General features: G+C 47.2%; 5 protein-coding genes across 14 annotated transcripts in view; 3 read left to right on the forward strand and 2 right to left on the reverse strand.

Annotated features, from left to right (window-relative positions):
• The window catches only part of ELMO2 (engulfment and cell motility 2), a 22477-nt gene extending 21862 nt beyond the window's left edge, over positions 1 to 615 (reverse strand). For 3 of the 6 annotated variants that reach the window (XM_080627912.1, XM_080627911.1, XM_080627910.1), the window contains exon 1: positions 385 to 615. The gene's annotated coding sequence lies outside the window, so the exon portion shown is untranslated. The other 3 variants (XM_080627909.1, XM_080627899.1, XM_080627900.1) reach the window with 2 other exon arrangements.
• On the forward strand, positions 580 to 3246 carry SNRPB (small nuclear ribonucleoprotein polypeptides B and B1). Of its 2 annotated transcripts, XM_080627914.1 has the most exons (7): positions 633 to 785; positions 857 to 1008; positions 1453 to 1564; positions 1832 to 1984; positions 2380 to 2518; positions 2698 to 2823; positions 3072 to 3246. In XM_080627914.1, exons 1-7 carry the CDS (start codon positions 783 to 785, stop codon positions 3107 to 3109), a joined length of 723 nt encoding a protein of 240 aa, XP_080484040.1. In that variant the 5' UTR covers positions 633 to 782; the 3' UTR covers positions 3110 to 3246. The 2 variants fall into 2 exon arrangements, with proteins under 2 accessions (XP_080484041.1, XP_080484040.1); XM_080627915.1 differs by having other exon boundaries at positions 580 to 1008.
• Positions 3247 to 4419: 1173 nt separating this feature from the next.
• DDX27 (DEAD-box helicase 27) lies at positions 4420 to 11068 on the reverse strand. 3 transcript variants are annotated; one of them, XM_080627734.1, is made up of 21 exons: positions 10908 to 11064; positions 10560 to 10694; positions 10405 to 10464; positions 9964 to 10120; positions 9616 to 9662; positions 9387 to 9473; positions 8549 to 8654; positions 8295 to 8468; positions 7850 to 8000; positions 7597 to 7696; positions 7347 to 7488; positions 7119 to 7248; positions 6923 to 7004; positions 6670 to 6847; positions 6424 to 6530; positions 6163 to 6268; positions 5964 to 6058; positions 5737 to 5863; positions 5402 to 5486; positions 5122 to 5196; positions 4420 to 4807 (listed from the first exon to the last, which is right to left on the reverse strand). In XM_080627734.1, exons 1-21 carry the CDS (start codon positions 10995 to 10997, stop codon positions 4792 to 4794), a joined length of 2250 nt encoding a protein of 749 aa, XP_080483860.1. In that variant the 5' UTR covers positions 10998 to 11064; the 3' UTR covers positions 4420 to 4791. The 3 variants fall into 3 exon arrangements, 2 of the variants coding, with proteins under 2 accessions (XP_080483860.1, XP_080483859.1); XM_080627733.1 differs by having other exon boundaries at positions 7119 to 7272; positions 10908 to 11063; XR_013957859.1 differs by having other exon boundaries at positions 5122 to 5863; positions 6152 to 6268; positions 7119 to 7272; positions 10908 to 11068.
• Positions 11069 to 11140: 72 nt separating this feature from the next.
• On the forward strand, positions 11141 to 15374 carry ZNFX1 (zinc finger NFX1-type containing 1). Its single transcript, XM_080627920.1, is given in 15 exon segments — positions 11141 to 11313; positions 11979 to 12508; positions 12512 to 12622; positions 12626 to 12640; positions 12644 to 12802; positions 12806 to 12908; positions 12911 to 12947; positions 12949 to 13049; positions 13052 to 13240; positions 13243 to 13454; positions 13457 to 13534; positions 13748 to 13819; positions 13823 to 13891; positions 14335 to 14449; positions 15101 to 15374. Coding segments are annotated over 14 exon segments (1497 nt in total). The 5' UTR covers positions 11141 to 11313; positions 11979 to 12391; the 3' UTR covers positions 15220 to 15374.
• Positions 15375 to 15712: 338 nt separating this feature from the next.
• CCNDBP1 (cyclin D1 binding protein 1) lies at positions 15713 to 24350 on the forward strand. 2 transcript variants are annotated; one of them, XM_080627924.1, is made up of 11 exons: positions 15713 to 16707; positions 16781 to 16840; positions 17479 to 17558; positions 18513 to 18594; positions 19033 to 19129; positions 20180 to 20253; positions 20554 to 20630; positions 21123 to 21376; positions 22469 to 22529; positions 23522 to 23568; positions 23941 to 24350. In XM_080627924.1, exons 1-11 carry the CDS (start codon positions 16641 to 16643, stop codon positions 24047 to 24049), a joined length of 1008 nt encoding a protein of 335 aa, XP_080484050.1. In that variant the 5' UTR covers positions 15713 to 16640; the 3' UTR covers positions 24050 to 24350. The 2 variants fall into 2 exon arrangements, with proteins under 2 accessions (XP_080484050.1, XP_080484051.1); XM_080627925.1 differs by lacking the exons at positions 23522 to 23568; positions 23941 to 24350 and having other exon boundaries at positions 22367 to 22501.
• The last annotated feature ends 117 nt before the right edge of the window (positions 24351 to 24467 follow it).

Consider the following 24467-nt stretch of genomic DNA (forward strand, 5'->3'; position numbering starts at 1 on the left):
CACAGCGGACAGCAGTATGCTGTCGGACTCCGGGCTCCCCGCCCTCTCCTCCCTCTCTGCGCTCACCCGGCCCCGCCGCGGCCGCTCCGCGTCAGGCCGCTCGGCAGCTTCGGCAGCCCCCCAAGGCGCCGCTGGCCACTGGTGCCGCAGGCTGTCACTCAGACGCCTCGCCGCCGATTGGCCGCGACGCGCGCGTCACGCGCCCGCTGCCATGGAAACCGCGGGCGGAAGGCCCCGCCCCAGCGCGACGCAGAATGAAGCTGCCGTGGGTCGCCCCGCGACCAGCCCCTCTTGCCCTCCGGCAGCCAGAATGAATTACGTTAACCGAGCCTCCCTGCCACCCGCGCCCCGCCGCTCCTTCGGGGCCGCCGCGGGAGAGCTCACGTCAGTTCCCCGTGCCAACGGTGCCCCGCCGCGGGGACTTGCTGCGACTGCCCAGGACCGGGCAGGACTGTCTCCACCGGCTCATGCAGCGCAACGTTCCTGCAGCTCTGCCGACCACCGCGCACGGAGAGGGCAGCGAGCACCAGAGTGGTGCCGCGGACACGCACAGCACCGGCCTGAGTGAGACCAGGGCCGCGGCGTAGCCGCCCCCCACCCCGCCGACAGGCGGCAGCTCGGACCAGCTCCGCCCCCGGAAGTACGTCAAACACGCGACGGAAGGGGCAGGTCGGCCGCCGCGTGCGGGCGGACGGAAGCGGCGGGTGCTGCGCGCAGGAGCTTCCGGCGGAGCGGGCGACACCTCGGGCAGGAGCGGCGGCGGGAGCGTGGGAGTCGCAGCCATGGTGAGCTGCGCGCCGGCGGGCGGCACGCGCCGCGCAGCGCTGGCGCCCGGTGTAACCGCGGTGTCTTGCAGACGGTGGGGAAGAGCAGCAAGATGCTGCAGCACATCGACTACCGCATGCGGTGCATCCTGCAGGACGGGCGCGTCTTCATCGGCACCTTCAAGGCCTTCGACAAGCACATGAACCTCATCCTCTGCGACTGCGACGAATTCCGCAAGATCAAGTGAGCGGCGCGGCTCGCATTGGGAGTCCCGGGCGCTGCATCCTGGTACCGGCTGCCTGCGGCGAGCGGGACAGCAGCGGGCCAGGGTCTGCTGCCCGCTTGTGCACCTGCAGTCGTGGTTTTAGTTGTTTGTCAAGCCCCCAAACCACCGAGGCATATGGGGCACTTTGAATTATTTCTTAATAACCGATTTATACCTTTACATCATGCCAACAGTCACTGAACAGTTGAGCATCATGGGGAAAAAAATCATGGCGATAATGCACGTCTTGTGTTTAGACTCATCTATGTACTTCGTTTGAGGCATATAAAAATGGGTTTACAATAGGTTCTGCTCTCAGCAGTAGCCTACTTATATATTCCATTGCAAATTCAAAGAGTAGCTTTGGGTTTTGTTTGGTTTTTTACCTCTGACTTGCAATGTTTTCGTTCTCTTCTCACCAGACCTAAAAATTCCAAGCAGCCAGAGCGGGAAGAGAAACGAGTCCTTGGTCTTGTGTTGCTGCGAGGAGAAAACCTAGTGTCCATGACAGTTGAAGGACCACCTCCTAAAGATGTAAGGAGACTGAGCACAGAACTAAGGGGAGAGGGAAAGGATGTCTGATAAATTTGCTGCCTTGCGGAAGGATGCTACTAGTGTTGTCGTGCACTTCTAGATGCTATTGTGACCAGGTCCAACAAATTTTGGCTGTAGGAAGCTGTCCAATTAATGCCCAAGCCCACAAAGAGATAGGGCATTAATTGGACAGAGGAAGTCTGTGAGCATCTCTGGGATCTGAGGATTTCTTTGTCAATAACGTTTCTTTCGGGGGTCTGTTTTCAGACTGGAATTGCCCGGGTACCTCTTGCTGGAGCTGCTGGAGGACCAGGAGTTGGGAGAGCAGCGGGCAGGGGAGTACCAGCTGGTGCACCCATGCCACAGGCTCCAGCAGGATTGGCTGGCCCTGTCAGAGGAGTGGGAGGACCATCTCAACAGGTGAAGTGCTATGACCCATTAAAATTGTTGTTTGGTATATTCTGGGGTAGCTTTTAATTCTTTGTACCAAATATGATGCAGGAAATTGGTGGAGAAACTGTACCCTTAGTTTCTGTTACCAGGGAGTTTGAACCTGGCAAGGCTTTTTAGGTACTAGATCCTCCTAGGAACTCTGTTTTGTATGACAGAAGACGAGGCTTGAAAAGTGTAGCTTCTTGCATGAAATTCAAGTGTTATCCCTTGAATTGTATTACAGGGTTTTAGCATTATTCAATACATTAAAAGGGGAATAGCATAATTTATAAAGGGATAATAATGAATTTTGCAGATTTTTTAGGTATTAATATAAAGCAGATGTTGTGCTGTTTCCTTGTGAACCTCTGTTTTGTTTGCAGGTGATGACACCTCAGGGTCGTGGAACAGTTGCAGCTGCTGCTGCTGCAGCCACTGCAAGCATAGCAGGAGCCCCAACTCAATACACACCAGGGCGTGGAGGTCCTCCCCCACCCATGAGCAGAGGAGCACCTCCTCCAGGTAAGAATCATTCTATAGAGTGGGGCAGCAAGGAGCTCGTGTTATGTGGCAAAACTGGCGATGAAAAGATGTTTATCAAGTCTGCTCAAGAGCTGGTATTATGGAGGGTTTTTCTGATATCCAACTAGTGCCTTGAATATTCAGCTGGGTTTATATGCTTATTCTTTCTCTGGCTTAAGGAATGATGGGACCTCCTCCTGGCATGAGGCCACCTATGGGCCCACCAATGGGAATGCCACCTGGCCGAGGTGCTCCTATGGGAATGCCCCCACCAGGCATGAGACCACCACCCCCAGGAATGAGAGGTGAGTGGAGGTTGTCTTAAATGCCTAGAAGTTAGAAGCAGCTGTAACATAAATGTCTGAAGGGTGGTGTGTTCTGGTGCCCTCCTAGCTCTGGTAGTTGTCAATAAATACCTGCCAATAAATATTCTGCCAATAAATGCAGAAAAAAGGGTCTCTAAGGCCACTTTGACCATGGGCAAGAAAATGTTTCTGGTTTAGCTTTGCTGCTGCTTTCCTTTTCACTACTCAACTCTTTGCTTTATTCTCAGGACCCCCTCCACCTGGTATGCGTCCACCAAGGCCATAAGCAACCCTATAACATACCTTAAAACTGTGGGAAGACCAGTTAAGGGAATGTACCGAGCAGTACCGCCTGTCAGAACCTTGCTATGTATATTTTAGATTTGCTGCTTGTGAAGTTTGCCTTTTTTAATAAAGTTCGAAAACCCCAGGCTTCCCTGGTCTGTTTCAGGAGTGGAGCTGTTATTATTCACTGCTGTGCTTTGGTCACCCCAGAAAAAGAGGGGGTTTGAGGCAAAAAGCTCAGTTTGTAGTGACAGCTCAGATGTTAATGGTTGATCTGTGCCACTTAAGTCTATTTCTTACGGGAATTAAAACATACCCACATAAGTTTATTAAGGCTGATGGAGGGGAGGGGGAAATGTTGGGGTGGCGGAAACGATAAAAATTCAAAGAAAGAGTTTTAACACTTCACTGCTCTGAATTCTCGCAGTGGAAAAAGTACATGGTGTCATGGTTTAAGCCCAGCCAGTAACTCAGAACCATGCTGCCCCTTGCTCACTCACTGCCTTCTTCCCCCACTCCCAGAGGGATGAGGGGGAGAATGGAAAGAATGTAACTCCCATGGGTTGAGATAAGAATATCCAAGTAACTAAGGTATAACACAAAATCACTACTGCTGCCACCAATAATAATGATAAGGGAAACAACAAGGGGAGAGAATGCAACTGCTCACCACCTCCCTACCAATACCCAGCCTGACCCAAGCAGCTATCTGGGCCTTCCAGGTAACTCCCCCCAGTTTATATACTGGGCATGACATGCTGTGGTATAGAATACCCCCTTGGCTACTTTGGGTCAGGTGTCTTGTCTTGTTTCCTCCTGTCTTCTTGTGCCCCTCCTCACTGGCAGAGCATGAGACTGAAACCTCTTGATCAGGGTAAACATTACTTAGCAACAACTAAAAACATTGGTGTGGTATCAGCACTGTTCTCAGGCTGAAGTTGAAAACACAGCACTGCTCCAGCTTTGAAGGAGGAGAAAAATAACTGTTACAGCTGAACCCAGAACAATTAGGAATGGTGATCTCTGATGCTCTCTGTTAAGCTTGATCATTACAGGTGGAGCTGCATTGTTTCTAGTCAAAAAAGCAAGCCAGGTTCAACAAACCTATCATTAACTACATACAATAATGTAAACCAGCCTGCATTCTGGTTGTTGGCTTCACTTTATAGCTGCTTTCTTTTCAGTAAGGAGGGAGCTGTCTGCCTGCCTCCTCCTCCCCTTTTGGAGATAATCCTTTCTTCTGAGAGCAGTCGCTTGGAGTTGTTTTAGTTTCGTGAAGCCATTGTTTCAGAAATAGGCTCTTAACTGTAGAAATCCTTTTCAGCCAGATTAATTAATCAAGACCACAGAAGTACGTGAACAAAGCACTATGTGCTCCAGGCTTTGCCCTAAAGACAATTTGACTTTCATGAACTAGAAGTCCGCTAGAAAGACACAGCACATCCCAGCTCTCAACTGCTCTAGCTATTCTATAAGCAGAGGAAATGTTTTAGGGGAGAGAAAAATCCTTTATTGCATGGTCTGCTGAAGACATTTTCACACAGGATCTTCAAACAGGTATTAACAAACATCCCAAAGCTATTCCACAACTTTAAGAAAAACTATTCAATTTTACTGAAGTTGTCTCCTTGCAGTACAAAGATAGCACGTCTGATTTACCCATTTGGTAATGGCCAACAGTTCTTACTTCCTCTTGTACCTGAAAGAGAAGATACTTGAAATGACATTCCATCAGCCCAACTCTGATGAACTTGAAATGACATTCCATCAGCCCAACTCTGAATGATCGATAGAAAATGCTCAGTGCTGTTCCTTATCTAGGCAATGCTCTCCCACATTAACAGCACATTCCTAGGCTTTTAAGGCAGTATCCCTGATTGCCCCAGCGTCAGATCTACAGTAAGACTGCAGAACTAACCAATGCTTTAGCAAGGATGTTTAAACAGTCACAAGAAGAGGAAAGAGCAAGGGAAAAAAAAAAAATCTTGAATAAGCAAGTAAAAGGAGCTATACCTGGACTTGGATTTGAAGTTTCCTCCTTTCCTATGCTGGGCGATACCCAAGCGTTTTCGATCTTCATATGACGGGCTTTTTAAGAGAGGAGAGAGAAGGAGGTAAGATAAAAAACACTAAAGTACATCACTAGCACAGGTACATATTGTGACACTCCCTTCTCTGCTCTGCCCACCTCTTCCCCCAATATCACTCGAAGTATCCCTGAGAAAGTCCAAAGATGCAAAGAAAAAAATTCCCACTACTAAAGCGTGGACCATGTACTACTGTAAGCCATTACCCAGCTCGGTACTGCTGCAGTGCCCTCCTGCTCGTGTTGGTGAGCTCTTCATCAAACACAGACACTTTTTTCTTCCTTTTGGGGCCTAACAGAGACAATAGTCAGAACATTCACTGTAGAGAGATGGCCACAGCATCACCTTGTTTACTAGAGGCCAGTAGCCTTGACCACATAGTTAGCCTAACCATCAGGAAAAGCAAACATGCACCCTGGCCAGCACCTGTGGCCATTCTTTCACAGATCAGTGTCTCCCTCTAAACAAATTAGTTTGGTTTACTTGTTTGTAGCAAAGTAAGTGACACAAAGTAAGTCAGCTGTAAACCAAAAATCTCCACCTGCTGGTACTGCTGCTGGTTCCTCTTCTGGCAAGACTCTGGCTCGCTTTGCTCGGCGATTCCTTTTTGCCAGCCGCTCAGCATACATTTGAGATTTCAAGATTTCAAACTGTGCCCTCTCCTCTGGCTGAAAGGTGTTAAAATGCAAGTTTGCAGTGACGTGATGTTTTGCCAAGGAAAACTAGGACAGTCTGCCCAAGTTCTTGCTTGTCCATAAATATACTCACCGTCATTTGGACTTTTTTCTGTCTGTCCTGCATAAATTTCTTCCTTTTCTTTTTGCCTCGTAATGCTAAGTCAAACTCCTGCAGGGCTTTAGCCACTGAAGAGGTAAAGAAAAACATAGAATAAAGAACCTCTTAAAGTACAAAGCAGAGTCCAGTTGTAGCTATGGAATTTAAAATGGCAGCAGTACCAATGACTCACATTTCTCTTTCTTCCTCTCCTCACGGGTCTGAAACCAACTCCGCTCCAAACCCTCACCCACAGTCTCTTGCTTTCCTGTCTCCAGCTGCTTCTTTGCCTTATTGATCTGAGATAATTCAGGCAAAAAGTGAGCTGAAAAAGATCTCTTTCCTTTCTAAAGTAGGCAGGTTAAGTACATTACGGCAACCTTGTTATGTACTACAGCTACTCCAGATCCTAAAAAAAAGTAAGGTAAAAAGTAATTCCTGAAACAAAGCTTACCTGGGCCTCTGACTGCTGCATCTCACGTTCCTCACGCTCCAAGCACAGAACTGCATAAATATCTTTCTCTAGATTCTCAATCTTCTCTCGAAATTTTAGTATGACATCTGAGAACAATACAGCATGACCATTAGAAGCAGCTCTTGTAAGTCCATTGTATTTTTAAGTACACCTCTCAGTGTCCCTCTGTACCACAATATTCCCTGTGTACTGCTCTCCTGCTTTTTACCTCAGTGAAGTGTGTACCTTGAGGGAGAATTCTGGCTTTCACTGCTGTTTTGGCAGTCTTCACGATATCCTTCAGCATCTTGCGCTCTTCCTCACCCACAAGTGAAACTGAACGACCGGCCCTGCCTGCTCTTGCTGTCCGACCCACTCGATGAACATAGTGCTTAATGGTGTTTGGCATGGTAAAATTGATTACCTATAGCAGGAAAACTGTTAGTAGGGAAACAACATTAAAAGAGTCATTAAAAAGCTCAACGTTGCAAATACTCACTGTTTTAACACCTTCAATATCAAGTCCACGTGCAGCCACATCTGTAGCTACCAAAATATCAATCTGCTCATCCTTAAAGCGCCTGAGCAGAGATAGCAAATGCATTAGCAATTAATACAGCCATCCATTTCTACCCCAAGTATTCTACCTCCTAACTGCTCTTTTGCCTGTGACTGCCAACTAAGCCTGCTAATACCTGAGTGCTTCCAGACGCTGTGCCTGAGAGAGGTTCCCATGAAGCTCACCAACCCGCAGACCCATCAGCCCCAGTAGGATGTGCATACGGTGAGCTTGCTTCTTGGTCTGGGTGAAAAGCATCACATGATCTGGGAAGGTTCGAGTCAGAAGAGCTGAAAGAAAGTCTTCTCAAGAGCCTGCTTGACAGTCACCTGCTGATTCCAGCTTTTCTTTGCTCATCACTAACCTGATACAATGGCCTCACGATCCCCCTCTCGGTTGGGTCTGATCCGGATAAATTCCTGCCGCAGGAAAGGGGCAACATCTGTGTTGCTATTCACAAAAATTCGAACGGGATTTTTCAGGGAAACAGAAGCCAAATCTTTCACCTACCAAAACAGATTAAGAGAAAAAGGTTCACGTAATCTCTGGTAAAAGATTACACAAAGCTGTATTGAACTTTCTGCCACAGTAAGTCTCTCAGCAGCCTATCTTACCTCCTCTGTCATTGTGGCAGAGAAAAGCATTGTCTGACGGTGGTTGGAGCACAACCTGATTATTTCCTTCATCTGTTCCTCAAAGTATTCATCCAGCATCCTACACAGGAGAAAAACAGCAATAAGGCAGCTTCATTTGATTTTAACTAAGAAACATTACTTAAGGCAGGGCAACAAAGACTGCCCTATAGCCTGGGAAATGGAAAGCAGGAAACTACCGTCTTATTTTTCACTGCTGATCTGCTTAGCTTACCTGTCTGCTTCATCCAAAATCAGCACCTCAACACTGCTCAGATGAAAAGAAGGGCAGTTGTGGAGATGATCAATCAGTCGCCCAGGAGTGGCAATAAGAATGTCTGGCCCAGAGCGCAGAGCTGCTTCCTGAGTCTTCACATCTAGGCCACCTGAAAGAGAGCGAACATGGACTACTGACTACCTCAGCAGGATGCACAGATGCAAACTGCCTGAGGAATGGGAAACAATTCAGATTAAAACCATATTTACAATAAGAAGCGACTCCACCTTTTCTTTCTCAGAAACAAACAAGTAAAAAGCGTGGCAGAGTATCAGAACTAAGATTTTAAACCACAGTACACCCACCAGAAGCGTACCTGAAATAACCATACAGTCTCCAGTTTCACAACAGTGCAGCAGTTTACAGTGAGCTGTACAGTTCACCTGACCAACTTCATACTCACCTACAGCAAGGCAAGTTGTGATGCTGCTGAACTGTGCCAGCTGTTTTGTGACAGAGTGCACCTGAATACCCAGTTCTCGTGTTGGCACAAGAACCAACACCCTTGTTACTGGAGCCTGGCGAGGCTTATAAATCAGGCGTTCCAGGACAGGCAAGATGAAGGCAGCTGTTTTACCTAAAGAAAAAGAGTAAGAATTACCCATTATTGTGAATATCTCACTTCCGATGTTTCCTGTGCCCTGCTCAACCCCCTACCTGTCCCAGTGGCAGCACAGGCACAAATATCCTTTCCCAGAAGACCCACTGGGATACAAGCCTTCTGAATTGGAGTTGGTTGCTTGAAGCCAAGAACTGTGATTGCCTACAAAGGATACAGAGCAATTAAACTCTGCCTCTAGTATAATCACACCTGGAATACTGTCCCCAGTGCTGGCCTCATCAGTACAAGAAACATGGACATACTGGAGAGAGTCCAGCAAAAAGACACAAACATTATGAAGGGACTGGAGGACCTCACGTACAAGGAAAGGCTGTGAGAGCCATGACTCTTCAGCCTGGAGAAGACATGGGGAGAATCTTATCCATGTGTATATAAATAACGGAAGTGTGAGTGAAAAGAGGACAAAGCCAGGCTCTTTTAAGTGGTGCCCCATGACTGGACCAGAGGCAATGGGCACAAACTGGAAATGCTTTTTCACTGTGAGGGTGATTGAGTGCTGGCACAGGTTGCCCTGACAGACTGCAGTCTCCATCCTTAGAGATACTCAAAAGCCATCATCTAGACATGGTCCTGGCCAACCAGCTCTACGTGGCTCTGTCTGAGCAGGGGGTTGGATAAGATGACCTCCAGAGGTCTTTTCCAACCTCGGCCATTCTGTGATTTTGTGACAAGTCTTACTCAAGACAGCGTCAACACTCTGAAATCAAAGAATGGTTTCCTTTGTTTGGGAATAATAGCTCCTAAAGGGCTATCATACTAGTTCCCACAGAATTTCCTTTTCAGAGAGGCTGCAAAGAGAAGAGGAATTTGACAATTCTGATTGGTGTACAACATTCTTCAGAGTAACATGTAATAATTAAACTAGGTAAATACCTTTAGCAAAGGTCGTGAAAGATTCATGTCCTGGAATGACAACTTATCATCATATTGAGATGCATCTTCAAAAAAGCTCCCTGCTTCCTAGAAACAGCAACACCACCACCACAACATGTTACCAACGGGCTCTGGGCTGGTTTTTTTGAGTTCACTTTGTTAACCAAAGTCAAATTCCTCCACAAGAAACGCTGGAGAATGACCTAGTGTCACTCTGTCTAACACTTACTGCTTCCCCCTTCTTTGATCTCCTCCGTTCCTTCACTTTGACTGTATCTGCAGAGAAAGAGAAACATGATAGTAATTGACAAGCACATCTAAACACATAACAAGATATGGCAATAACCATAATCTCTTTTTTTTTGGTCTGAATGAGTTATTGAGGGAGAAGCCTCAGAAACAAGTACAGGCAGGCAATAGAGTAAAATGCTCAAACAAAATCAGAAGCAGTATCACAGAAGGAAGACAACAAGTTCTTGCTCACTCCCAGCAAAGTTTCACTACAGACTTTTCTCTAGTGAGCCAGGAGTCTGTCAGACTCTTGCCCCTCAACCATCTCCCTATGTACTGCTAATACCTGCTTTTGTGAAGATAGCTTCATCATCCAATAAACACTGAGACTCCACATCTTCTTCCTCATCCCTACTGAAATCCTCACATTCCCTCTTTTTTATTTGATTATCCTCAGTCTCCACATCTTCATCTCTCACTTTTGTTTGTTCAGCCTCTCTTTCCTAAGAAGAGATTTAAAAAAAAAAAGGTTTTTAAAAATAAAGGATAAAAAGGAAATATCAGTCCTTTGTGAGCTTTGGTTTGTTGCTATTATCAGCCCATTCATAGATCCATGGTTTTGCATAACTTTAGGCATTAACAATTCTGCATTCCCATCAGGTGTGGCTGCAAAACCAGCTGAGGTCATGAGCTCAGGATGCTGTCAGAGCCTGTGCCCCTGGAGGGAACACAGTAGGAGACCAAACCCATGCCAGTCTTTTCAGTAATGAGAGAGGAAGGTTCTGACCTGGACCTTCCTTCTCTGTCTCACTTTCTCAATCTTCTCATCCAGCGTCGTAGCTGCTCTCTAGGCAGAAAATCACAAAAGAAAAGCTGTAATAGATGCATGGCAAAGCGTGGGGCACTGTGCTCTGACACTGCGGCCCCAGCCTCAGGCCTCACCTTGCTGCGGAGGTGGCGCAGCGTCTCCGCCCAGGCGCCTTCCCCACCGGCCTCCGCCTCACCAAAGACGAAAGCGGCGCTGAAGTCCCCGCCTGTGGGCCCGCGCCGCCTGGGGCCCCGCGCCCGGAGCGGATCCTGTTACAATACCAGTGAGCAACGTCTGCAGGACGGTCAAACCGGAGCGCGCAGACCCCGGCCCCGCCCCAGCGCGATGCAACCGGACCGGACCCGACCCGACTCAACGCAACGTGGGCCAACCCAGCGCGATCCAATTCGAACCGGGCCCCGCACCAGCCAGTCCGGCCCGGCCCATCCTCGACCCAGGCAAGAAATATTGCCCGGCCCCACCTCCTCCTCCTCGGAGTCGCCAGACTCGGGGTCCTGAGGCCCCGCGTCCTCCTCCGCGATGGTGCCCACCAGGCCTAAGCTCTGCAGCATGGCCGCAGCCAGCAGCTCCAATACAAAACCACTTCCCTCCCCCTGCTCTGCCTGCCGCGCATGCGCAATGGCGGCCGGACCTGCGCTTGTGGGTGTGGCAGTGGCTGCCCCTCCCTGCCGGGCGGGGCAAAAGCTGGAAGCGGAGCTGCGTGATGGCTGCAGAGCGCATGCGGCTTCCCTTGTCCGTGACGGCCGGTAGTGGAGCCGGGCGCGGGGCGCTGCTCGCCGGGAGTGGCCGAGCCAAGCCAAGCCAGACCCAACTCAACCCAACCGTTCAGTCACTGTCTGCAGGGCGAAGGCTTCGGAGATGGCGCTGGTACGGGGCGGTGTCCGCTCTTCCCTTGCATGTATATAGTGAAATATCCTCACAAGCTGCAATTCTGGCATTTCCTTATGTGCCCCTGGAGTCTGGCAGGGGCCGTGACGTGATTACGTGCTGCAGGAATATCTGCCAACAAATAGCTTCCCGAGGTGTTCTGTTGAGAGCGCGACAAGGGATATATGGGCCATGCTTCCTACTATTCTTAGAGCCTGTACTTTCTCCAGAACGTCTGTGTTTTAACTGTGCTTATATGCAGTCAGTCAAAGCCAGCTGCTGCTGCTTTTGTCATTATATTTCAGTGATGGCTAGCTCCCAAGGAAATCCTGTCCTGTGCAGGAAACTTTTGCCTTTGGTCTGTTTTCATTCTGCTTTCTGCGTAAAAGGGTTTAGTTTTTTAGTGTCTTCACAGATTAATACCTTAAGTGAACTCTAGGCATGCTGTTCTTTTTAGCAGTTGTAAAAGGGGTACAAAGGAAACACTAACTTGCAAGTCTGGGTGCAAATATAGTGGTAATTTTCTAAGTTGATGCAAGATGTCCAAAATATGATGCCTGTCAGGCCAAAATGCTCGTGCTTTTGTGTTGGGAGGCAATTTAATGTGCTTGCTTTATAACTAGAGTTTTTTGTTTTGGTTATTTGTTTTGTTTTTTTTTCTTAAGGGCTTGCAGGCTGCTGGGACACTGGCACTGGCTTTATACAAAGAGGCAGAAACAGAACAAATAACGTGTCAGGCCAGGCAGCTAAGTTAGGGGAAGCACCCAAGCCAGTATTTATCCTCTTCTACCTGGGCAAAGAGAAGAGAGATTTGGTGATCAGGTTTGAAAGGTTCTTCTATCCAGCAAGAATAAACCAAGAAACCAAGGTAAACAGACCAAAAGTAGAGCTGCAGAACACCGGAATGAACAGGAAAATGAGGGAAGGAGAATGAGGTATCAAGGTGGACAAGCCCATGAGAGGACCCTGGAATGAGCAAGGAAATGAATGTAGGGGAAGGTGGTATCAAGGTGGACAAGCTGAGAAAGAATCTAGATGGCTGAGGAGTGGGTAGGAGAATGAAGGTAGGGAAGGGAGGATGCAACCTTGGGAGAATCCTCATTTTCACCAGAACCCTATCCCAGGTGGTGCCCAGCTCAGTGAGCAGCCTCAGCAAGTCAGAAGGATTGGCTACAAATTCCTAGAAAGTCTCCTCTGAAACAACCCTTCAGAAGTTGTCATCACACTTGCTTCCAGTTTGGGTTTGAAGGAACTTCTTTCCCAAATGGCTATGAAACCAAATTTCCTTCAGCTCCTTTGCCAGGAGCTTTGAAAAGCATGCAGCTCCTGAATGGACAGGCAGAGTGTCCAACAGCTTCTAGGAGTGGTGAAGGAGTCCAGCTTTCTCAAGATTTGTCTGCCTCAGTATGTGTCTGACATGATAACTGAAGCAATCCCTGCTGTACATCATCAGTACCCTTGGCATATTAGCAACATCATTTCACTTCTTTAGGACCTGGTCAGTATTTTCCCAGCCAGCTCTGTGCAGAAAATCTCCGTTCTCTTGACAGTCTTGCCAGCATCCATAAATGCCCTGAGTGCTTCTGGTGTGGACATCACACGGAGAAGAATCTAAATAAAGTCCAGATGCTTGTGTAGCATCTGCAAAAAAAAAAAAAAAAGGCATGAAGGCATGCTGAGGGCTGATATCTATACTCTTATGCAGCTTTGGACTGACAGTCAAGAAGAAACATATCATAAATGACCATTTATCCAACATACAATGAGGTGCACCATGGTGAGAAACCCTTTCTGCATCCTAGTATTGTTGCTGGAAGATACAAGAGCACCAGCATTTATCTTGACACCCATTTCTGGCTTTTGAGAGAAGACTTTGTAAGGCCTTTAAGGGAAGGTATCTTGGAGCTTTTGCAGAGCTTTGAGGACAAAGGTTTGACACATGGATTATTACCCATTTCCGTTCCCCAACTTACAATATTTACAAGGTACAATATAACACAAAACCATTGAAGTTTGTAAGATGGCAAAATTCCAAATGGTTGCTGTATAGTTTATCCCTTTCATTCCCAGGAGTATACACATTTCAGAAACATAGGATGGTGTGTGTTGGGGGCAGAAGTAGCAATGAGGTCCTGAAGATGGCTTCACCTTGAGGGAGCTGAGGAAGAAATGTGAATTTCAATACAACTTGCCAGTGCATCTCCATAGAGCTTATGTGAATGTAAGTGCAGATGTCACTGGAGATGATGGGGATGGGATGCCTGTGCGCTGGAGGAGCTAACTGAGCTTCCTCACATCTGTTCTTTGACCTTGTCTTGCACTGAAGTCAGCCTCTTAATTCTTCTGTACTTGTTCACTTTATCACTTGTCCTGCTGTTTCTGAACTTTGTTTCTCTGAGTATGATGATGCCTTCTTCCTCTTTGTCATGAGTAGATAACCAGTGAGACGAAACAGGTTGAGCAGGAGCTACATGAGGGAGCGAAGCATTTAGAATGCACGACATACTGAGTTCTGCATGAGTGCCACTTGGAAGCAGGCATCGCACCCCAGCACTGGGACAGTCTGATGAGTGGTCTGGTAGGAGAGTTGCCTTTCTTCTGAGTCCCAGTGTATACTTAATACCCTGTAACTTTCTGCTAATGAGTCCACAAAGGGCATCTTTTTTTTAGTATTGCTTGGCTACTAGAAAAGGGAGAGAGTGAATAACAAGATGTGCCAGTGACAGTAGGCTGGCTTGAACTGGGTGGGACAGGCAGGGGCTTTAAGTTTTGCTTACTTAAACTGCAGAGATTCTATGTAATCTTTATAACCATAAAAATACAAGTGCCCAAATGAAAGCCTCTTAAACTGAAGGGGAGGAAGAACACTCTTTCTGAAGATCTGAGGGTGCTCAGACTTTCTACCTCTGGAGGTCTCTCAGGGACTGTCCCAGTTGCCTGTTACTGCAAGGTGCTGTTTCGGCATCCTCCTAAGACTCTGAAGTGCAAGAGGCCTGGCTGATTTGACTTTCCTTCTATTAGGATGATGAGGAACTTTACTACAGTGCTTTCACAACACTGATTCTGGAGTGGCTGGGCCTTGGTGTAACTGTCCTCATCGAGAATGCTGCAGAGAATATAGAGGCTGAGAATTCAGGTAACAAAAAACAACCACCAAACAAAAAAAAACAAACAAATAAAACCACCACCACAAGAACAAAAAAAATCCCACGCCATGAAAATCCCTCATCCTGTATGGATGTGTTTGCCTGGAACAACACTGCTACATAACAGACACTGAAAGATCATAGAATCATAGAATAGTTAGGTTTGGAAAGGACTTTAAGATCATGCAGTTCCAACACCCCTGCCATGGGCAGGGACACCTCACACTAAACCATGGCACCCAAGGCTCTGTCCAACCTGGCCTTGAACACCGCCAGGGATGGAGCATTCACAACTTCCTTGGGCAACCCATTCCAGTGCCTCAGCACCCTCACAGTAAAGAATTTCTTCCTTATATCCAATCTAAACTTCCCCTGTTTAAGTTTGAACCCGTTACCCCTTGTCCTATCACTACAGTCCCTGATGAAGAGTCCCTCTCCAGCATCCTTGTAGGCCCCCTTCAGATACTGGAAGGCTGCTCTGAGGTCTCCACGCAGCCTTCTCTTCTCCAGGCTGAACAGCCCCAACTTTCTCAGCCTGTCTTCATACGGGAGGTGCTCCAGCCCCTGATCATCCTCGTGGCCTCCTCTGGACTTGTTCCAACAGTTCCATGACACTTTTTTTTTTTTTTTTTTATGCTCAGATTCCTGTCATACCTGCTTTGAAGGAAGATTTCATAAGCCATGTAATTGCCGGTGCAAGCGCTTCTTGGTTTGCTCTGAAAAGTGTCAGCAGCCTTGTACTACAGAATGCCCTCCCTGACAGCTGGAATGTCAGAACCACTGCATCCACAGTAGATGTGAAAAGAAATGTAGGGGAAGCTGTTTTCTGTGTGCTGAACCATCTGAGTGATGGTGCCAGCATTACCAGTGTACCAGACTTTGCTCTGAAGCACGCAATAGGCCTTGCTGCAATGTGCTACGTGCCCAGCTACTGTGCTTCCGTCATCCTTGTACTGGATTGTGTGGAGAGCCCTGCACAAAGATGTGCCTTGTTGGTGACTGTGAGGAACTCATCCCAATCTTTCTTGGCTTTAAAGAAGACCCAGATGCTCAATTTGTACAGCTTCACAACTGTGGCCATATCTTTGAGTCCCAAGGCGTTTGACCATTATATGGATGAAGATGATGATGTCATCAAGCTGAAGGTATACCCTATCTGTCAAGACACCTACCAGAAAGAATGTGAGATATGGCACCATTATGAAAAGGTGGCTCCATGAGGTAGAAAAGCCAAGGGCCAGCACAGAAAATTGAGTCTAGCAAAGACTGCAGGCTGCACTTGCAGGGAATTCTGTTCTGCATAGGAATTCTTAAGTATCTCATGCTGGAGGATAAACTAAAACCTCATGATCTCTCTACAAAGAGTACCAGACTTCTACAAGTGTGTAGCAGACCTAACCGATTCTATGAGCAGAACCAATGCAAGTGAGAGGAAGGGGCTGAGGAAGCGGCTGGAGGAAGTCCAGAGGTGGCTGGGTGAGCCACAACTCAGTTTTACAGCACAGGATTTTTCTGACCTGCAACCTGAGACCTGGCAAGGTGCAGACAGGCAAGTGTGACGATAGACCCAGCACTTGCAGCAGAGGTTGCCAGTGCCTGTGAGATCCTGGAAGGGATAAAGAAGTTCACAGAGGAGGATGAGGCTACTGCAAAGGCTGACCTGGAGAGGCTTTGTGTTGCCTTGTGTGTGTCAGGATTGAAGATCTCTGAAGCTGAGCAGCTGCAGATTGTCACTGCTGTTGGCTGTCCCCGTGGACACTGATTCAAGTGCAAAAATGGGCATGTCTATGTGATTGGGAACTGTGGAGGGACAACGGAGAAGAGCAAGTGCCCACAGGCAAGCAGCCATTGGCAGAACAAACGACAATCTAGACAGCACCAACAGCCTCGCCTCTGATATGAACGGTGTGACCCGCGCACCCTGGTCTGAGGTGACCAACAACCTGCTCAACCAGAGGAGCTGCGCTGGCTGTAGCGGCTGTCGGCGTCGCTCCTGCTCCTCTTGAGCCGGGGACGCCGCTAACAACGTGCTAGGACGTGAGGGATCCCGCCTGCCGGGGCAGGGCGCCCGCTCGCCGGAAGAGGCGGTGTGGCGGGCTGCCGTTACCCGGAAGCGGACTTGACGCACAGTGCGTCGGTGACCGGCAGGGGTGGGGTGTGCCGCTGGCAGCTCTTGAAGCCATGGAGGTTAGGGAGCCGCTGCTGGTCCTGCGCGGCGCGCTGCGGGCGGTGCTGGCACGGGTCCGAGGTGGGTTTGGGGTCGAGCGGGATCTGAGCCGAGCTGACTCTTCGCTGACTGAGGTTTCTTTCTGCCGTTACAGAGGGCGAACCGGGCGAAGGCCGTGAGCAGTTCGAGCTGCCGCTCTTCTGGGACGCGCTAGGTACGGGTAGTGGAGCGGGCCGGCTGTGGGCCGCGCGCGGGGTCGGCAGCGCAGAAGGTGCTGGGCTGGGTCAAGATCGGCGCGGGCCGAGGCGCGGATCTGTCCTGCGGGAGAGATCCCGGCGTGTTTCTGGCCACGGCCTTGGCACTTGCCCTCCACTGCAGGGCGCTGGCGTTGGTACTGCAGCAGCCAGTATCAAGAAGTTGGTACAAAACAAGCTACAAAGAGGCTTGGAGCAACCTGATCTAATGGAAGGTGTCCCTGCCCATGGCAGGGGATTGCAACTAGATGAGATTTAAGGTGCCTTCCAGCACAAAGCTGTCTGTCATTCTATATTTTAAAAAATCTTTGGGTCTTAGTTAAAGTCTCACAGCATCCTGGTGAAGTTATCATGGACCAAGACACAAAATGTGGTTGTGGATATCACTACCAGCTAAGTAAAAAAACATGGAATAAACATGGCACAAATGTATTGTGGAATTTTTCTTTTTGGGTATTGTGTATTGCTTGGAAGGAAGAAATTATAATCAAGCAGCAGGGCAAAGTAGCATCAGAGATGTTGCTCATCTGGCTGCTCTGTTCTTTCATTTTTGCCCAAGTTACTTTCTGTTCTTTTCTTCCCTTTGAATCCTTTGTAGGTCAGACATTCAAAGTAACATCACAGGAAGCTACAAAGCTGAGTCTGGCATTCTCAAGGCCTCCACTGACTTCTGCTGAGGTGAGTGAAAGTCCTTACAGAGTGAAATAGCAGTGTGTATGACAAGTTTCGGGTATCTCTTAGTTCATTTGCCTAAACAAACTCATTTGGTTCAGCACAAAAAAGGGATGTCTGTGTGGGCTATCCACGTAGGGTGTATTAATGAAGTTCAGGAATTCTCCAGAAAACTAGTTTCTGTAAGTTAGGAAGACATACCGAATAGAAGTAATTTTACATTATTTTCTTTAATATCTATAGCTGATTGCTGATAGATACAGGATATTGGACAATACAGACCTTAGATCTAACTTTCCAGTACCTAAAGGGGGCCTGCAAGAATGCTGGAGAGAGACAGTTTACAAGGGCCTGTAGGGACAGGAAAAGGGGGGATGTCTTTAAACTGACAGAGGGGAGATTGAGACGAGATGTTAGGAAGAAGTCCTTGGTATGAGGTTGGTGAGGCCCTGGCCCAGGTTGCCCAGAGAAGCTGTGGCTGCCCCATCCCTGGCAGTGTTCCAAGGCCAGGTTGGACACAGGGGCTTGGAACAACCTGCTCTAGTGGAAAGTGTGCCTGCCCATGGCAGGGGATTGGAACTGGATGAGCTTTAAGGTCCCTTCCAACACAAACTAGTCTGTCATTCTATATTTTTGCTGTTAATTCAGAGACATTTGTAACAGCTGTGTTTGGATGAGAAGAAAGAAAGCCATCTAGTTCAGAATGATGATCTAAGGTACTTCTCTTTAATGCATGACTGCTACATCAGGACATGTTTTGCTGCCAAATCATGAGGTGACTTAAGATGTATACAGCTTGCTTACTGTATCTTCTTGTGCTGTATTTGTTTCACAAGCAAGGTGGCTGTTACTGTGGTTCCGTTTTCTCAAAGCAATCTGAGTGTGATTGCTTGTGAGACCTTCTAAATTCTGTGCAGCCGTGGACTATTCACAGTTAACCTTTCACTTGTCAATTTTCAGGATTGCCAGAAGCTGAGTGAAGGTGTCCAAAATGCCATTCTTGCAGTTGCCACAGTGTACTACTGGCTCCCCAAAGGCCAAGGTGAGATAATGACAGCAGGGCAGGCACCAATATATAGGGTGCTGGTTCTTTTGCCACTGTGTAAAGAAACCCAGTATTTCAATGCCTAATGTAAGCTCTGACATCTGCAGGAAAGCAAGTTATCTTGAGCAAGTAGTCCCATTATCAGCTGTTCTGTAGACTTGCAACATGTTTGAGCGAACCACTTTTCTGTCTACTCCTTTAGATTTCCATCTGTGAAAGAGTGATAAAGTTGGAAGTTGTATAGTTGATTGAGTGTTCATATTTATAAAATTTTCATATTTATGAAGTGTTGAGATCCTTGTCCAAAGTAATTTATAACTTCATTCATACCGTATATCCACACAGATGGAGCAGTCTGTGTGTCCATCTTAGCAGTTGCTTTCTGTTGGTACTGACTTTGTGGCAACTTTCTTGCTCTTTCTCAATCTTCACCAGGTACTACTCTTCGGAAGATGGTACGAGATGCTACCACTGAAGTAGTGCAAGGAATGATCCAACTCACAGAAACAATTCTCAGTGCTCCATTGGAGAGGTAGTGATCTTCAAGGGGAAAAAAAAGGAGAGAAAGTTACAAGCATACTTCTTAGGAAGCTGCAAGTGCAGACTGCTTCCTAAGGGAAGGGGGAAGGCAGAAGCAGAGCACTGTTATGAAGCAGGAAGAGGCGGTGGCCTCATCAGTAAAGACCCTGTACCACAGTGCCTGAGTGAGCAGAGCAGTGCTGGTGAGGTTCAGTTGAGAGTCCAGATGATAAGACAAGCCCATAGCAGTGAGGTCAAGCTGGAAAGTCAGGCCAGCAAGTCAGGATCAGGGTCAGCTCCAGAGAGAGTAAACGGCATCATATACCATCTAGTGATTGCCCAGCACATCCATTACGATGGATTGGGTCTGAGGTGAAGGCAGGCAGGTCTAATCAGTTGGTCAGGATCCAGGTCAGAATCAAAGAGAAGTCTCCTACCCCTTTGATATGAGTATGAGACTTCTGCCTTGTATATAGCCAGCTAAACTCTTGGGAGGGTGGAATGCACTTCAGGGCCCTCACAGTGCCCTCTTGTTCCAGTGACCTCAGTCAGGTACATTTGTCTTCATGGAGAATAGATTTTCATCCTGTCTGAGACAAGAAAAGATGCTGAGAGCAGGTTTACCATGAAGGTGCTCCATAGCATTTACTCTGGCAGTTTTTGCCCTTGGAGTGAACTGTCATACGCAATGATTGTGCCGCTTTATAAAGCTCGTCACTGGACCGATACAGACTGCTTCCTCTCTTTATGCATTACATGCCACTGCCCTTAGGCAGAGATCATCAGTCTCTAATGCAGACTTCTGGTTTGCATAGATACTGAAAGATACATGCCTAAGCACCTCGAGAGGCCTTTGTAAGAGGCTTCTGCTTCTTGTTCCAGTGGAACTCAGTAGAAACAGGCACTTTTAGCTTTACACAGACATGAAATACTAGTGACAAGCTGGTTAGTGACATCTTTCCATCAGAGTTTCTACTAGTGTGCATCTTTGGTGCAGGAAGTAAATAGTCTAGCAGAGTGGTGGTGTTGAGTTTAACTTGGGGGGGGCTTTGTTTCGTTTCAGCTTGTCTCAGGAACAGCTTGTATCAACTGGTAGTGTGTGGGAGGCATGTGAACAAGTGTCCAGTCTTCCACGAGGTGAGTATTGTATATGCAGAACAACAGAACTAGCACATGTTGTCCTGGAATATCAATAGCCCTTGCAAGGGACATTCTAGCTACTACAGTGAAGGGTCGCTCGTTCTGCAAAACCTGCCTGGGTTTGAAATACTTAGAAACCAGGCCAGATGCTTTGCATTGCAGCAGTGCAGCTCTGAGCTCTGCGAAAAGTTTGATTCCATAATCTCAAGGCGTAATGCTTGCAAACCGAGATGAATGTTGTTGCAAACCGATTTGAATCGGTGTAGTGCCACATTTTTCATCCTTTTACATTTGCAGATAATCAGGCAGCAGTTGCGTCAACTCTGGCTGCATGTCTAGGTGTGGTCAAGGATGCTCTGGAGGAGATGGAACATGTAAGGAAGCCTCTCAGCTTTTGAGGAACCTGCAGTGGTGAATTGCAGTGATGGTTTAATGATGGAATACAGGGGTTGTTTTATATACAGGCTTTGGTTTAAATTTGTTCTGATATGACTTAGATTGGTTCTATGATCTAGCTGGATCTTAATGACTGTTTAAACTCAAGCCTGCTTTAATTTATATAAGGTTTCCATAAAGCTATGTCCTGAATTGCAGAGGGATGTTGGGACAGCAAGGCAGGTTGATGTAACAATAGCATTACTTGCTATTCTTGCTGTTTGCTGTGTTGAATTGGGTTGGGGGATTAGTTTTTCTTAATCAAGTCCTGCTAGGATTAACAGAATCCAGTAACTGAGTTTCTGGTTGGAGAGAAATTCCTCCATAAATTAGTTGTGTGATTTCTAGAGTATGCTTTCCTCCTGGGTTTCGCCTGGGTATTGCTGGAATTGCTATTAGGCTCTGGGGTTTCAGCACATCTGTGTTCTTAGGCTCTGGTGGAAGGGCAAGACCCGTACAGTGACATCATGGAAGATGAAGAGCTGGGCTTTCGAGGTAACAGAGATACATATTGGTCAGAAGCTGACCGGAAGCTGCTTACCTCCTGCATGGGATTAATGAAGGCTTCTAAAGCTTGCCTGAAGAAGGTCTTGGGTGTAGTGAAGACTTATGGGAAAGCTGATTCTCCAGACCAGATCGCTCAGCTGGACGATCTTGCAGACATTGCTAATGAGATCAGTCCAAGGTAAGCAGGTCTCTCCCTTTTGCCACTTTTGGTCCAGAGCAGTCCCTGTCCTTGAGGTGTAGAGAACAGATTAGGAAAACCTTGTATGATACTGAAATTGTGAGATGGTGGTGGAAGCAGGTTTGGTGGGAAGACTATTAAGGTGTAGGCTGTTAAGAGTTGTGCAAGATAGGAGAGGAACATAGAATCAAGTAGGCTGGAAAAGACCTTTAAGATCATCAAGTCCAACTATTCCCCCAGGACTGCCAAGGCCACCACTGACCAATGTCACTGAGGGCCTCATCCACATGGTTTTTGAACACTTCCAGGGATGCTGATTCCACTACTGTCCTGGGCAGCCTGTTCCAATGCCTGACCACCCTTTTGGTGAAGAAATTTCTCCTAATACCAGTTTAAAAATCCACTGGCACAGCTTGAGGCTGTTTCTTTTTGTCCTATCACTTGTTACTTGGGAGAAGAAGCCAGCCACCTCTTCTCCTTTCAGGTAGTTGTAGAGAGCGATAAGGTCTCCCCTGGGCCTTCCACGCTAGTCTCCCCCAGGTACCTCAGCCATTCCTCATCGTTCTTGTCCTCCACTCCTTCACCAGCCCTATTGCTCTTCTCCTCTGGACCTGCTCCAGCACCTCAATGTCTCTCTTTTATTGAGTGGCCCAGAACTGAAGGCAGGATTTGAGGTGGGGCCCCACCAGTGTACAGTACAGGGGGATTATTGTTTCCCTGGCCCTGCTGGCTATGCTACAGGTCAGGATGCTGTTGGAATTCTTGGCTGCCTGAGCAGAAGCTGGCTGATGTTTAGCTCTTGTCAATTAGCACCCCAGATCCTTTTCTATGGGCAGCTTCCCAGCCAGTCTTCCGCACGCCTGTTAGCAACACTTTGGTGTGGAGTTGTGGCCATGTCTCACTCTTGAGGTGAAAGTGGCATGCAGTTGTCTGAGAAGGCAATGAAAAATATCCCATGGTTATGACTGACCTTGTGTCCTCGTTATACAGTGCTGCTCCTGATACGTATTCGGGGTGGGTGTAAGCTTTGACCAGGATCCATGAGTTGTGCTATCAGGACCTTTCTTCCATTGCTCCCTTCTTCTGTTCTAGTGTTGATGAGCTGGCACTGAGCATGTATCCACCTATGAACCAGCTGGCTGTGCGGCTTAATGTAAGTATCTGCAGCCTGCATGCAGCTCTACTCACTTGGCTGTAGAGAAGGGACGAAACTGAATTGGAGAAATGACTGACTGTGAGGGAGAGGGTGTTAGCGGCTGTCTCAGTAACAGGTTTTTAGGGATGAAGAGTCACCCTTTGGTTCCTGCAGACTTAGCTTCCTTCAGGTGGAAATGCATTTCTCATCTTTATCAAGGAAGAGGGTGGCCACTTAAGCTTTGGCTCTGAACTATAAACCATAGAGACATCCAGTGACAGTACCTCACGAAAGTGAGGTCTAAGGCTGCCTCTTACTGCATGTCTGCTTTCTCCTTGGGTAATGTAGACTTGCTCAAAGAAAGTTATGTAAATTAAAAATACAAATTAAAAATTATCACAGTGAGCATGGTTAAGTACTGAAAGAAACTGCTCAGAGGAGCAGTGGAATCCCCATCTCCGGCAATACTCAAAACTTGACTGGGCAAGGCCCTGAACAACCTGACTGAACTTTGAGGTAGGCCTTGTTTTGAGTAGGAGGCTGTATTAGATGACTTCAAGGTCTCCCTTGTATCCTAGATTAGGTATGTATCTTCTCATATCTGAGATTTTTTTTATTCTTAATTTTGATTTCAAGCCTTTGGCCAGTGGCTTGATTTTTTGGGGGTAAAGAAAGAAAGTATTGCTTAATACCAAATTTCATGACAGTTGATCACTTGTAAGATCATACCTTAATATCAGTTACTAATTTCTAATAGGCTTTATCTTTTTAAAGAAAAAAGCATTTCAGCATATGTTTTAAAAAACAGTCTGTCTTTATTTTTGTCTGTCCCGGCCAGCGGTAGGTTGGGAGACACTCCCTGCATGGCTGTGATAGATAACTTCTTTCTGCATCAGATCTGTGGCAGTTTTACTCATTCTTGGCTGTGCACCCTACTTTCTTTTCCAGTGCTGCTGAGTTCCTTTTTTTCCATGTTTGGCTGATGTTATTTCCCTTTTGTTTCTTTCTAGGCTGCTAAGTTGGCCTCGGTATTAAAGAAAGTCTTAGAGATTACAAGGTGAGTACGAATTAGTTTTATACGTGTGTGTCTCCTGTTGATAGCTTTCTGCTTCCTAAGGTGACTCATTTCTAGGCAGCAAATGCTGGCATTTTGCAATAATTATGATGTTAGTCAGTCACAAAGGGGTGAAAAGTAAGAACAGGATGGTAGGGATAAAAGTGGTTCCTGCTGAAGACACACACATATGAGTAAAGGTTTGGCACTAGAGACATAGATGTGGGTTCTTCCTTGCCCAAAGCACTTGGGCTATAGCAGTCCTGTTTTAATGCTGTGGTAATTCAGCACTTCACTAGGCCCATGTGTTGTCTGGATGCATAGGTGTAAAGACACCCAGGAGGCTTTCCTAATGAATTTCCTCCACTTTTGCAGGACAAGCCATGTATGTCCACCATCAGAGGAAGGCTGGGTGCAGTTTCTAACTGGTGCAGTAGATCACAACATGAACAAAATCAAGAACTTCACACAGGGTCAACTTTAGTTCTTCCATGTGTGTGTGTTGCTGCCACTGTTTCTGGCATGTACTTTTCCGGTGAATCTTGGTATTCTCCAGGTACTGGGAGAATGATAACAGTGTTTTTAGGAGAGAACTTTACTGCCACTTGGTAAAACTTTCCCAGGGAATTGCTCTTTGCTATTGCAGAAGGTATAATTTTGCTTGGATTCCTGGGATCCTGAAATGGTGCAGGGCTCCATCTTAATGCTGTGAATATGCCCCATTCTTCAGACATTGCAACTAGCATGGGTTCAAAGAACAATAAAATATTTCTAGATTTGCATGAGTGGCTTTGTCTGTTTTCAGGTGGCAGAGGATATGTACAGAAGGAAGGGATCTTGCTTCTTTTGCAGGAAGCTTAATGAACCATTAAAAACACGTAGCACTGCCGCTATTTCCTGTC

Source organism: Psittacula echo (assembly GCF_963264785.1).
Source record: "Psittacula echo genome assembly, chromosome: 12".
Classification (NCBI taxonomy): domain Eukaryota; kingdom Metazoa; phylum Chordata; class Aves; order Psittaciformes; family Psittacidae; genus Psittacula; species Psittacula echo.

What these genes read in the sequence shown, in the direction of transcription:
- SNRPB (XM_080627914.1), top strand. An exon ending in AAGGACCACCTCCTAAAGAT is followed by an intron (nt 1,565 to 1,831) that starts GTAAGGAGACTG and finishes GTCTGTTTTCAG; the next exon opens with ACTGGAATTGCCCGGGTACC. An exon ending in CAGAGGAGCACCTCCTCCAG is followed by an intron (nt 2,519 to 2,697) that starts GTAAGAATCATT and finishes CTCTGGCTTAAG; the next exon opens with GAATGATGGGACCTCCTCCT.
- DDX27 (XM_080627733.1), bottom strand. Translation starts at nt 10,997, where the DNA reads ATGCTGCAGAGCTTAGGCCTGGTGGGCACCATCGCGGAGGAGGACGCG. An exon ending in AGCCAGAATTCTCCCTCAAG is followed by an intron (nt 6,531 to 6,669) that starts GTACACACTTCA and finishes TATTGTTCTCAG; the next exon opens with ATGTCATACTAAAATTTCGA. An exon ending in CTGCAGCAGTACCGAGCTGG is followed by an intron (nt 5,197 to 5,401) that starts GTAATGGCTTAC and finishes TCTCTTAAAAAG; the next exon opens with CCCGTCATATGAAGATCGAA.
- CCNDBP1 (XM_080627924.1), top strand. Translation starts at nt 16,641, where the DNA reads ATGGAGGTTAGGGAGCCGCTGCTGGTCCTGCGCGGCGCGCTGCGGGCG. An exon ending in GGTGCTGGCACGGGTCCGAG is followed by an intron (nt 16,708 to 16,780) that starts GTGGGTTTGGGG and finishes CTGCCGTTACAG; the next exon opens with AGGGCGAACCGGGCGAAGGC. An exon ending in AGCTGGCTGTGCGGCTTAAT is followed by an intron (nt 22,530 to 23,521) that starts GTAAGTATCTGC and finishes GTTTCTTTCTAG; the next exon opens with GCTGCTAAGTTGGCCTCGGT.